Source organism: Heterodontus francisci, chromosome 8, assembly GCF_036365525.1.
Source record: "Heterodontus francisci isolate sHetFra1 chromosome 8, sHetFra1.hap1, whole genome shotgun sequence".
NCBI lineage: Eukaryota > Metazoa > Chordata > Chondrichthyes > Heterodontiformes > Heterodontidae > Heterodontus > Heterodontus francisci.
Window position 1 is genome coordinate 127625298 of NC_090378.1, and position 13929 is coordinate 127639226.

General features: G+C 50.0%; 1 protein-coding gene across 1 annotated transcript in view; it reads right to left on the minus strand.

Annotated features, from left to right (window-relative positions):
- Positions 1-13929, minus strand: part of LOC137373269 (probable voltage-dependent R-type calcium channel subunit alpha-1E) — a 1486297-nt gene that overhangs the window by 591257 nt on the left and 881111 nt on the right. Inside the window, exons 20-21 of the mRNA XM_068038118.1 lie at positions 10115-10738; positions 3148-3455 (exon numbers count right to left, since the gene is read on the minus strand). Of these exons, the coding sequence (XP_067894219.1) occupies positions 3148-3455; positions 10115-10738 (932 nt within the window). The remainder of the gene's footprint in view (positions 1-3147; positions 3456-10114; positions 10739-13929) is intronic.

Here is a 13929-nt window from a genome sequence, read left to right on the forward strand (position 1 = left end):
ATCAGGAGAAGGTGTTCGACAAGGTGGATCACAAATACCTTTGCGGGACTCTGCACGCATTCGGACTCGGGTGGCATTTCATGGATCGGCTATGACTTTTATATGCTGCTGCAGCATGTCTGGTTAAAGTTAACGGGTCCTTGACGGCACTCCTTCGCTTTGGGAGAGGAGTGTGTCAGGGATGACCAATGCCCTGCATATTATATACCATCTGCATGGAGCCATCCCTGTGCCTGCTCCGCAGGAGGTTGATGGGTTTGGCTCTGCACGGGCCGGCCATGCGGGTCCTCTCAGCTTACGCCAGTTACGTCTTCCTCATGGTCACAGATGCGGTTGACTTGCGGAGGGTGCGCGACAGCCAGCAGACCTTTTCTGCTGCATCCTGCGCAAGGATCAATTGGGAGAAATGTTCCAGACTCCTGGTGGGTCAGTGGCAGGCAGACTCCCTGCCGGAGGAGATGACACCTTTTGCGTGGAGCACCACGCACCTTCTCTATCTCGAAGTCAACCTTCGCCCCGCTGAGGAAGCCTGGCCAGCAAACTGGTAGGAGTTGGAGGTAAAAGTCACCACTCTGCTGGGGCGCTGGACAGGACTGCTCTGAGTGCTTTCTTACAGGGACCGAGCGCTGGTCATAAACCAACTGGTGGCCTCGATGCTGTGGTTGGTCACTTTGGACCTGCCCTCTGCATTTGCCACCAAGATCCAGAAGAAACTCGTCGATTTCTTCTGAGGCAAGAGGAAACACTGGGTCTCTGCCGTGGTTCTGAGTCACCCGATCAAGGAGGGCGGCCAGTCGCTGGTGTGCGTCTGCAACCAGGCTGCGACTCACTGCCTTTGGGCCCTGCAGAGATACCTGTACATTGAGCATCTTCCCAGATGGCGTGAGTTGTCGACGTAATTTTTCCGCCAGTGTCACTGCCTTCAAGACGACACGCAGCTCCCGGTGGAGTCCGTTAGATGCGACTCTCTGAGGGAGTTGCCTGTCTTTTACCGGGATCTATTCAGAGTCTGGAACATGGTCTCCTCCAATCAGGGCGCTCCCCTGCAGGCGGTGGAGAGTGCCTCGGCTGTCTGGGTGGCCTGCTCCAGGGACGGACCGCCGGACAGAGGAGTAGCTGAAGCCCCTGGGACGCCCCTCACTGTTGGTGACGAGAGGTCTCGGGAGCGCAGAGCGCTCACGGCCGAGCTTATCTCTGTTGAGCTGGAATTGCTCATCAGACCCAGGCCCCGAAACCCCCCTCAGGAGCCGGTCCCGCACAACCTGAGCCACCTCTCGGAAATGCCCTCTGTGCCATTCCACACAGTGCGGAGGGGTTTCCTGTACGGGCTGCTCCTGCACACTCCACTTCCTTGCCCTCGTCAGCTGGCCGGACACACCCTGGCGGTCCTTGTTGCCATCTGGTGGTGAGGGGAAACCCCAGTGGATGTCTCGCTACCTGGGAGTCCTCCCCCTTTACATCGGGGACCTGGGGTGGAGGGTGCTGCACAGGGCACCCCTGTGCAATAGACTTTTAAGTAGGTTCACGGACTCCCAGGCCAACTGTAATTCCTGCGGCCTGGACGAGTCCGTGTTTCACGTATATATGGAGTGTGCGAGGTTGCAGCCCCTCTTTGAGTATTTGAAGGGGCTGCTCCTCAAGTTTTGGCTTCACTTCAGCCCCACACTCCTGACCTTTGGGCACCCGGATGCGGAGGGGCGTGGGCTGGTAGGAGGATCTCCTCGTCGGTCTGCTCCTGGGCCTGGCCAAGGTGGCAATTCACAGATTCAAGCTGAGGGCCATCGGGGGTGGGGGGTTAGGGTCCGTCCTCCACGATTGCCTGCCCCTCTTCCGTGGGTACGTTCTCGCCTGGGTGTCCCTGGAGAAGGAGCATGCAGTGTCCACCGGTACACTTGAGACCTTCCGCGACCAGTTGACTGGAGTGCATCATTGATGCCGAGAATGACATTTTAATTTGAGTTTTGTTTTATTTGTGTTTTAATTAAAGTTATTTTATAAAATGTATATAAAGGGGCCTCAGGAATAAAGGCCTCCTCGACATAAAATACATAAAAGGGGCCTGGGGTATAAAGACCACCTAAAAATAAAAACGGGGTTAGATACAAAAAAAGAACAGGTTAGATAGGGAGTAAAGCTCCCTAAAAAAATGGGGTTAAATACAGAGTTAAAAAAACAGGGGGAAAAAACGGGTTAGATACAGAGTAAAGCTCCCTCTACACTATTCCATCAAATACTCCCAAGCCAGATACAGTATGGGTTAGATACAGAGTAAAGCTCTCTCTGCACTGTCCCCATCAAACACTCCCAGGTTAGATCCAGCTTGGAACCTCCATCTCACTCTCTCTGCTTGCTCTGGGTCATACATTGAGCAAAAGTGTCAAAATATGTATAAACAAATTGTCTTCCAATGACAACCAGAGCAACCCTTCTCCCTGTCTGTGAAACATAAACCACAGAGGGGCCCCCAACCTACACCATTGCTGTTTCACTCTTGCCAGGTTGGATCTCATTGCCAATTGGTAGCAATTACGGGCATCTTAGTGCAGTGGTATCACCTCCATTGGTACCTAGATGGAGATGGTCACAAACTGAGGGTCCTTATAGGTGCAGAGGGAAGAGGATTCCATCCTCAAGCCTAGACATGATCCTACCTGGGCATCAGTCACTGGGGAGCATCAGTTGAGGCTCTGGTTAGAATTCATTCCCTGCCTATTGTCACACATGGGCTGGTCTCTCGAGATAAGGAGGCCCAAAAGAAAAAAGAAAGATCACCTCCATTGGTACCTAGATGGAGATGGTCACAAACTGAGGGTCCTTATAGGTGCAGAGGGAAGAGGATTCCATCCTCAAGCCTCGACATGATCCTACCTGGGCATCAGTCACTGGGGAGCATCAGTTGAGGCTCTGATTAGAATTCATTCCCTGCCTATTGTCACACATGGGCTGGTGAGATGACAGCTAATCTCAGACCACCCTCACTAAACAAAGCATCCTCCACTTTGACCTGAGTCTGAACAGATTCTGTTGAGTTTCACGGGGTTGTGGGGGTGTAGGGGTAGGGGTTGGGGTTGGGGTGGGGGGTTGGGATGCTGGTCCAATGTGCTCTTGCTTTTCCAATCCCATCACTGAAAAAGTAAATGCTCCTACCTGGTGAAACAAGTGAATCCATGGGGGTCTCTGTGTTTTCACAGTCCAGATCAATTTCTGTCTGCTCCTGAGACTTGTCCCGATTGGGGTTCATGGAGCTGGTCAGCTCTGTCGGCTCTGGAGAAGTTGGGGTGTTTTTTAGATCCAGTTGCAGGTTTAACAAGCTGGTCTGTTCATTGACTGGCTGCTTGCTGAGTTTGCTGTCCTTTGAATTGTCCACATTTTCATTCTCTGTGATCTTGGTGCTTTCCTTGCCCACTTGCACGCTGGGCAGATTCATGTTGGCGCCCAGCTTTTGATTTATGCAGCTGTGTGGAGACATTTGAAATGCGACACATAAGCCAAGACAAGTTCTGCCAACCCCTTTATTTGTCTCCTTTCCTTTTCCCCTCTTCTCTCCTGAACATAGTACTGTTCAGCCATCACCCCTGTGCTCTTTGACTTCCATTTGACTCCCTCAAGGAGTTACTGGGCAGCTGAAAGTAGCACCAATCCTGGGCTGATACAGATTGTTTTCAGATCCCTGCCGACATTGGCATCTTCTGACTGCGATTGAGGACCAGGACAGGCCACAAAGCCATCTTCCCATGGGGTCCCTGCCCTAGGGAGCCCACCAATGATTGGGACATGAAGTGAGACATTGACCATCCCTTCCTTCACTCCAGCATTCCTCCAAATGGCCCATTGTAGGCGCAGTTCGAGTCTCCACCCCTCCACAAATATCCCCATCCTCAATGATGGGGGAGCCCAGCACATCAGTGCGAAAGATAAGGCATTTGCAACAATCTTCAGCCAGAAGTGCCGAGTTGATGATCCATCTCGGCCTCCTCCTGAAGTCCCCAGCATCACAGATGCCAGACTTCAGCCAATTCGATTCACTCCACATGATATCAAGAAACGACTGAAGGCACTGGATACTGCAAAGGCTATGGGTCCTGACAATATTCCGGCAATAGTACTGAAGACCTGTGCCCCAGAACTAGCTGCGCCCCTAGCCAAGCTGTTCCAGTACAGCTACAACACTGGTATCTATCTGGCAATGTGGAAAATTGCCCAGGTATGTCCTGTACACAAAAAGCTGGACAAGTCCAACCCGGCCAATTACGGCCCCATCAGTCTACTATCAATCATCGATAAAGTGATGAACGCACTGTCGATGACACCTTCCAAGTAGCACTTGCTCAGCAATAACCTGCTCAGTGACGCTCAGTTTGGGTTCCGGCGGGGCCACTCAACTTCTGACCTCATTACAGCTTTGGATCAAACATGGACAAAAGAGCTGAACTCAAGAGGTGAGGTGAGAGTGACTGCCCTTGACATCAAGGCAGCATTTGACCAAGTATGGCATCAAGGAGCCCGAGCAAAACTGAGGTCAATGGGAATCAGGGGGAAAACTCTCCACTGGTTGGAGTCATACCTGGTGCAAAGGAAGATGGTTGTGGTTGTTGGAGGTCAATCATCTGAGCTCCAGATCACTGCAGGAGTTCCTCAGGGTAGTGTCCGAGGCTCAACCATCTTCAGCTGCTTCATCTGTGACCTTCCTTCAATCATAAGGTCAGAAATGGGGATTGTTTGTACATGTTTGCACAATATTCAGCATCATTCATGACTCCTCAGATACTAAAGCAGTCCATATAGAAATGCAGCAAGACCCGGCTAATATACAGGCTTGGGCTGATAAGTGGCAAGTAGCATTCACGCCACACAAGTGCCAGGCAATGACCATCTCCAATTCGAGAGGATCTAACTCTATCAAAGAACAGTACAGCACAGGAACAGGCCATTCGGCCCTCCAAGCCTACGCCGATCTTAATGCCTGCCTCAACTAAACTCCAAAACCTCCACTATCAACATCCTGGGGGTTACCATTGACCAGAAACTGAACTGGAGTAGCCATATAAATACCGTGGCTACAAGAGCAGGTCAGAGGCTAGGAATCCTATGATGAGTAACTCACCTCCTGACTCCCCAAAACCTGTCCACCATCTACAAGGCACAAGTCAGGAGTGTGATGGAATACATGCCTGGATGGGTACAGCTCCAAAAACACTCAAGATGCTCGACGCCATCCAGGACAAAGAAGCCCATTTGATGGCACCCCATACACCACCTTAAACATTCACTCCCTCCACTACCGAAGCACAGTGGCAGCAGTGTGTACCATCTACAAGATGCACTGCAGCAACGCACCAATGCTCCCTCGACAGCATCTTCCAAACCCACAACGTCTACCACATAGGAGGACAAGGGCAGCAGATGCATGGGAACACCAACAACTGCAAGTTTCCCTCCAAGCCACACGCCATCCTGACTTGGAACTATATCGCTGTTCTTTCATTGTCACTGGGTCAAAATCCTGGAACTCCCTTCCAAACAGCACTGTTGGTGTACCTACCCCACATGGACTGCAGCGGTTCGAGAAGGCAGCTCACCACCACCTTCTCAAGGGCAATTGGGGATGGGCAATAAATGCTGTCCTAGCCAGTGATGCCCACATCCCATGAAGAAATTTTTAAAAACATGTTGCTCCCTTCGGTTAAGGTTTGTGGCTTGCAGGTAGTGATGTTCCCTTGCATCTGCTGCCCTTGTCCTTCTAGGTGGTAGAGGTCACGAATTTGGAAGGTCAAAGGAGCCTTGCTGAGGTGCTGCAGTGCATCTTGTAGATGGTACACGCTGCTGCCTCTGTGCGTTGGAGGTGAAGGGAGTGAATGTTGAAGGTTGTGAATGGGGTGTCAATCAAGCGCGCTGCTTTGTCCTGGCTGGTGTTGAGCTTCTTGAGTGTTGTTGGAGCTGCACCCATCCAGGCAAGTGGAGAGTATTCCATCACACTCCTGACTTGTGCCTTGTAGATGGTGGACAGGCTTTGGGGAGTCAGGAGGTGAGTTACTCGCCGCAGGATTCCTAGCCTCTGACCTGCTCTTGCAGCCATAGTAGCAGCCTGCTACTCGACCCGAACCCAACGTGACCCGGCGACATGCGTCGGGCTCATCTACCGGGGCCGGCTTTCGGGCTCGAGTCAGGTCGGGCCGAGTTGGGTCGGGTCGGGTCGGGCCAGACACACATGGTAAGTTCTCTGCTGGGAAGTATTGAAAATAAAAAAACTTACCTGAGCTGGGAGTCCGGGACGAAACTGAGTCTGCACAGTGAGTGAGTGACGTCACTATGACGTCATCACGTATGCGCTGCAGCTTCTTGCAGGTTTGCTGTCAGGAAGGTGAGTAAAGGGATGGTCGGGTAGGTTTCGGGTCGGGTCAGGGGTAAAAGCGGAGGGACTCGGGCTGGCTTGGGCTTGGTTCTGCTGTGGTTCGGTCGCGTTCGGGTCGGATTCTTTTTCCCAACCTAAAGCAGGCCTCTAAGCCACAGTATTTATATGGCTACTCCAGTTCAGTTTCTGGTCAATGGCAACTCCCAGGATGTTGATAGTGGGGGATTCAGTGATGGTAATGCCATTGGACGTCAAGGGGAGATGGTTAGATTCTCTCTTGTTTGAGATGGTCATTGCCTGGCACCTGTGTGGCACAAATGTTACTTGCCACTTATCAGCCCAAGCCTGAATGTTGTCTAGGTCTTGTTGCATATGGACATGGAGGAGTCGCTAGTGGTGCTGAACATTGTGCAATCATCAGCGAACATCCTCACTTCTGACCTTTGATGGAGGGAAGGCCATTGTTGAAGCAGATGGTTGGGCCTAGGACACTACCCTGAGGAACTCCTGCAGTAATGTCCTGGGGCTGAGATGAATTATCCCCAACAACCACAACCATCTTCCTTTGCGCTAGGTATGACTCCAACCAGTGGAGGGTTTTTCCCCAATTCCCATTGACTCCAGTTTTGCTCGGGATCCTTGATGCCATAGTCGGTCAAATGCTGCCTTGATGTCAAGGGCAGTCACTCTCACCTCACCACTGGAGTTTAGTTCTTTTGTCCATGTTTGGACCAAGGCTGAAATGAGGTCAGGAGATGAGTGGCCCTGAGGGAACGCAAACTGAACAGGTTATTGCTGAGCAGGTGCTACTTGATAGCACTGTTGACAACAACTTCCAACACTTTACTGATGATCGAGTGTAGACTGGTAGGGTAGTAATTGGCAGGGTTCGACTTGTCCTGCTTTTTATGCACGGGACATACTTGGGCAATTTTCCACATTGCAGGGTAGATGCCAGTGTTGTAGCTGTACTGGAAAAGTTTGGCTCGGGTCACAGCTAGTTCTGGAGCACAAGCCTTCAGTACTATTGCCGGAATGTTGTCAGGGTCCATAGCCTTTGCAGTATCCAGTGCCTTCAGCCATTTCTTGATATCACGTGGAATGAATCGGATTAGCTGAAGTCTGGCATCTGTGATGCTGGGGACTTCAAGAGGAGGCCCAGATGGATCATCCACTCGGCACTTCTGGATGAAGATTGTTGCAAATGCTTCTGCCTTATCTTTTGCACTGATGTGCTGGGCTCCCCCATCATTGAGGATAGGGATATTTATGGAGCCTCCTTCTCCCATTGGTTGTTTAATTGTCCACTACCGGTCATGACTGGAAGTGGCAGGACTGCAGAGCTTAGATCTGATCTGTTGGTATGGGATCATTTAGCTCTGTCTATTTCATGCTGCTTCTGCTGTTTGGCAATCAAGTGGTCCTGGCTTGTAGCTTCACAAGATTGACACCTCTTTTTTTTTTAGGTATATCTGGTGCTGCTCTCCTACACTCTCTTGATTAAACCAGTGGTTGGTCCCACTGCTTGATAGTAATGGTAGAGTTGGGGATATGCCTGACCGTGAGGTTACAGATTGTGGTTGAATAAAATCTGACTGCTGCTCATGGTCCACAACACCTCATGGATGCCCAGTTTTGAGTTGCTAGATCTTTAGATCTTTTTGAAATCTATTCAGCACGGTGGTAGTGCCACACAACAATGGTGGGTACCCTCAATGTGAAGACGGGACTTTGTCTCCACCAGGACTGTGCGGTGGTCACTCCTATCAATACTGTCATGGACAGATGCATCTGCGATAGGTAGGGGTCAAGTAGGGTTTTCTCTCTTCTTGGTTCCCCCACCATCTGCTGCAGATCCAGTCTAGCAGCTATGTCCTTTAGGACTCAGCCAGCTTGGTCAGTAGTGGTGCTACCAAGCCACTCCTGGTGATGGACATTGAAGTCCCCCAGCCAGGGTACACTTTATGGCCTTGCTACCCTCTATGTTTCTTCCAATTGGTGTTCAACATGGAGGAGTACTGAATCATCAGCTGAGGGAGGGCTGAGAGGTGGTAATCAGCAGGAGGTTTCCTTACCCATGCTTGACCTGATGTCATGAGACTTCCTGGGGTCCGGCGTCAATGTTGAGGACTCCCAGGGCAACTCCCTCCTAAGTATGACTATGTCAGGCTGTGGCATGACTAGTCTGTGGGACAGCTCTCCCAATTTTGACAGAAGCCCACAGATGTTAGTAAGGAGGACTTTGCAGTGTCGACAGGGCTGGGTTTGCCGTTGTCATTTTCAGTGCCTAGGTCGATGCCAGGTGGTCCATCCAGTTTGATTCCATTTCTTAGACTTTGTAGCAGTTTGATACAACTGAGTAGCTTGCTGGGCCATTTCAGAGGACATTTCAGACCACATTGCTGTTGGCCTGGAGTCACATGTAGGCCAGACCAGGTAAGGAAGACAGATTTAATTCCCTACAGGACATTAGTGAACCAGATAGACAATGGTAACCACTAGACTAGCTTTTTAATTCCAGATTTATTAATTGAATTCAAATTTCACAATCTGCCGTGGTGGGACTCAAACCCATATCCCCAGAGCATTATCCTGGGGCTTTAGGTTACTAGTCTAGTGACATTGCCACTATGCCAACAAGTCCCCATCTTACACTTATCTAGCACTTTAAACAATGGTAAAACACCCAAGCAGCTTACAGAAGCATTATCAGACAAAAATTGACACTGATCCACAGTAGAAAACATTACGACAGGTAGCCAAAATCTTGGTCAAAGAGCTTGGTTTTGAGGAGTGTTTTAATGCAGGACAGAGAGGTGGAGAGATTTAGAGAGGGATCTCCAGAGCTTAAGACCTTGGTAGCTGGAGGGGTGAAGGAAGTAGGGATATCTCTGAGGCTGTGATACAGATTTACAGGCATCCATGTCTCTTCTCAGTCAGGATTTCATCAGGACGTATTGAGATATGAATGACTTCAGGCAATCTCATTACAGTTACTGGGAGTGGGACTGATACCAACAGGGCTAGGCTGTTAGCCAATATTTCTGTCGAGTTTTAACAAGCTAGGTTATTTCAAACTGCCAACTCTGCTTGGACATATTCCTGGAGGTGTCATCACATGACCACACACCTTCACCTGCCCCACTCCCATACTCCCACCATTGGTGGCCCAACATGTCCATGCTCACACAGTTCCCATCCTGGTTGCATGTTTCTTGACTGTCAGTCAAACGGACTGTATTCCCACAATGTTTAAATGCCACTCTGACATTTCTCCAGGCTTTTTAGTACACAGCAGTGCCCTGGAGATTTCATCTTTAACTCCAGGTGATTCCAAGGTAATCCCGAACGTTTATCCCATGCTTTACAAGAAGCTGTTAAAACTTCATTACTGCGAGCTAAGACAGTTTTCAGCAAGGAAAGACCCATCAACAAAGATGTTTTAAAACAGGGTTGCCAACCCTCCTGGATTGTCCTGGAGTCTCCCAGAATTAAACATCTGGACATTCCTGCAAGGAATAGAAACCGGAGCAAGCACCAGGAGGGTCCCAATGTGTGCAGAATGTAGTGCAGCCTTGGCTCCAGCAAGTCCATAGGATGGATAGAGCAGTTTCTGCAAAGCAATGGATTGTGGATAATTTCACCGCCATTTTGCCTGCCAACATATGGTGGAGCAGAGCATTTGGGTGTGGGGAACCCCTTGAATATGGTCCAAGCAAAGCTGCCGACACTAATTTCAAACTGAGTTAAAGAGCTGCTGACCTTGTATGTGTCCTCCCTCTCCACGAGAGCGTCTTTGTCTGTTCCTGGCTGCCCTTCTCCTCAGGGCTGTGGCTTAGCAGGCCACTCTCCTGCACCTTGGGCAGCCGCTGCAGCTGCCCTTCCTCTTTGCTGCCACCTGCCCCGTGGCTGAGATGGGTCTCGGCGCTGTCCTCCAGCCCCAACTTCGCTTCCTTGTAGAGGGACCTATATCTCCTCTTAGCCCGCGGGTGTTCATCCAGCCTTAAACTCTGCCCAGCTTCTGCATTCCGGCCATAAGACCTGCTCTGCCTGCAATCCTGATCCCCGTTCACTTTGGGTGAGGAGCCTTCCTTGCCCTCTCCTGAGGGTTGCCAATTGTTGCGGAGAGACTGACTCTTAAAGCCTTCTCGCTTGCTGCCTTCTCCCTCTCTGGGATGTTCAGCCTGCTTAGCGTGCTGCTCAGCTAGCCGCCGGAGGCTCTCACCTTCAAAGATCCTGGAACGGTGCCTCCGATACCTGCTCCCCTCCAGTCCTTGCAGGGCCTCGGCGAAAAGAGCCTCGCGGCTGCTCATCTGCATGCGCCTCCTCAGTTGGCTGGTTCTGGCCTCCCAGATAGACATGTGCTTGTGCCTCCTGAATTCCCTCCTGGATCCACATGGAGAAGGAGGACACAGCACAACAGAACAGAACAAATGACGTGACAGGAACAAATTTAAATGTCACTGACAGGCAGAGACAATGATTGTTACATTTGAAAGAGAGCAAGGCTGATATTCAGCAACAAATCTCAAGATATATTTCTTGTTTCGGGAATTACTTTCACTTTGCTCCTTTCTATCACACCAGCATGACATGTCATTTCATTATTGACTGTCCACTGCCTAATCACTTTGAATTTCTTCAGCGAACTTATTGCCCCAGTTGTTTTGAGTTATACTAGAGAGAGAGAAGCTTGGAGCTAAGAGATCATCTGACTGAATCTTAAAGGAAATGACACTGTCAGCCAAACACAAGGTGATGTCAAGGCTGCAGGAGACCTCACATTATACTCAGTGAGCTCAGTAATCAGGAAAACTATCCTTGACCTTCTGTTCAGATCTCTCTAACTGACCATTCAATGGGACATTTATAGCCAGAGCACCAGCCCATTATATAGTACCTCTTCCATGACCTCTCCCTTGTTCCCACACTCATGTACCTGGGACACTCTAATCCACTGTTGTCTAACATAGGGCCCGCAGGCCAGGATTTGGCCCACCTAAGGGTTCCATTTGGCCCGAGGAGGTAAACTGTACCCGGGGCCGTTCCTCATCATCGCCAGGGCTCCATGACCGGAGATGAGAAATTTCCTTATTTCTTCTTGCTAGAGTGGCCATCAATAAAATCGTGCTGTCAGTTTCACAGCTGACAGCTGCTGAAGCAGGATCACACTTCCCAACATCGGACAGATTCGGGGTTTCTGACTTTTTTTAAAAGCCCGCCGGAAAACCCAAATCTATCTGATGTTGGAAAGAGCGATCCTACTTCAGCAGCTTGTCAGCTGTGAAACTGACAGTGTAATGTTTTTAAACAAACTGATCAAACAGTGGCGCAGTGGTTAGCACCGCAGCCTCACAGCTCCAGCGACCCGGGTTAAATTCTGGGTACTGCCTGTATGGAGTTTGCAAGTTCTCCCTGTGTCTGCGTGGGTTTCCTCCGGGTGCTCCAGTTTCCTCCCACATAACAAAGACTTGCAGGTTGATGGGTAAATTGGCCATTATAAATTGCCCCTAGTATAGGTAGGTGGTAGGGAAATATAGGGTCAGGTGGGGATGTGGTAGGAATATGGGATTAGTGTAGGATTAGTATAAATGGGTGGTTGATGGTCGGCATAGACTCGGTGGGCCTGTTTCTGTGCTGTATCTCTAAACTAAACTAAACTAAAGCTGCTGTGCTGAGTGCTCCCGCTCAGTGCAACTGTCAGAGAGAGAGAGAAGGGAAAGACAGAGAGAGAGAGAGAGAAGGGAAAGACACAGAGAGAGAGAGAGAGAAGGGAAAGACAGAGAGAGAGAGAGAGAGAAGGGAAAGACAGAGAGAGAGAGAGAGAGAAGGGAAAGACAGAGAGAGAGAGAGAGAAGGGAAAGACAGAGAGAGAGAGAGAGAAGGGAAAGACAGAGAGAGAGAGAGAGAAGGGAAAGACAGAGAGAGAGAGAGAGAGAAGGGAAAGACAGAGAGAGAGAGAGAGAGAAGGAAAGACAGAGAGAGAGAGAGAGAGAAGGGAAAGACAGAGAGAGAGAGAGAGAGAGAAGGGAAAGACAGAGAGAGAGAGAGAGAGAGAGAAGGGAAAGACAGAGAGAGAGAGAGAGAGAGAGAAGGGAAAGACAGAGAGAGAGAGAGAGAGAGAGAGAAGGGAAAGACAGAGAGAGAGAGAGAGAGAGAGAAGGGAAAGACAGAGAGAGAGAGAGAGAGAGAGAAGGGAAAGACAGAGAGAGAGAGAGAGAGAGAAGGGAAGACAAGAGAGAGAGAGAGAGAGAGAAGGGAAAGACAGAGAGAGAGAGAGAGAGAGAGAAGGGAAAGACAGAGAGAGAGAGAGAAGGGAAAGACAGAGAGAGAGAGAGAGAGAGAGAGAAGGGAAAGACAGAGAGAGAGAGAGAGAGAAGGGAAAGACAGAGAGAGAGAGAGAGAGAGAGAGAAGGAAAGACAGAGAGAGAGAGAGAGAGAGAGAGAGAGAAAGAGAAGGAAAGACAGAGAGAGAGAGAGAGAGAGAGAGAGAGAAAGAGAAGGGAAAGACAGACAGAGAGAGAGAGAGAGAGAGAGAGAGAAGGGAAAGACAGAGAGAGAGAGAGAGAGAGAGAGAGAGAAGGGAAAGACAGAGAGAGAGAGAGAGAGAGAGAGAGAGAAGGGAAAGACAGAGAGAGAGAGAGAGAGAGAGAGAGAGAGAGAGAGAGAAGGGAAAGACAGAGAGAGAGAGAGAGAGAGAGAAGGAAAGACAGAGAGACAGAGAGAGAGAGAGAGAGAGAAGGGAAAGACAGAGAGAGAGAGAGAGAGAGAAGGGAAAGACAGACAGAGAGAGAGAGAGAGAGAGAGAGAGAAGGGAAGACAGAGAGAGAGAGAGAGAGAGAGAGAGAGAGAGAGAGAAGGGAAAGACAGAGAGACAGAGAGAGAGAGAGAGAGAAGGGAAAGACAGAGAGACAGAGAGAGAGAGAGAGAGAGAAGGGAAAGACAGAGAGACAGAGAGAGAGAGAGAGAGAAGGAAAGACAGAGAGAGAGAGAGAGAGAAGGGAAAGACAGAGAGAGAGAGAGAGAGAGAGAGAGGGGAAAGACAGAGAGAGAGAGAGAGAGAGAGAGAGAAGGGAAAGACAGAGAGAGAGAGAGAGAGAGAGAGAGAGAAGGGAAAGACAGAGAAGAGAGAGAGAGAGAGAGAGAGAAGGGAAAGACAGAGAGAGAGAGAGAGAGAGAGAGAAGGGAAAGACAGACAGAGAGAGAGAGAGAGAGAGAGAGAGAGAGAGAGAGAAGGGAAAGACAGACAGAGAGAGAGAGAGAGAGAAGGGAAAGACAGAGAGAGAGAGAGAGAGAGAGAGAAGGGAAAGACAGAGAGAGAGAGAGAGAGAGAGAGAGAGAAGGGAAAGACAGAGAGAAGGGAAAGACAGAGAGACAGAGAGAGAGAGAGAAGGGAAAGACAGAGAGAGAGAGAGAAGGGAAAGACAGAGAGAGAGAGAGAAGGAAAGACAGAGAGAGAGAGAGAAGGGAAAGACAGAGAGAGAGAGACAGAGAGAGAGGAAGGGAAAGACAGAGAGAGAGAGAGAGAGAGAGAAGGGGAAAGACAGATGAGAGAGAGAGAGAGAGAGAGAGAAGGA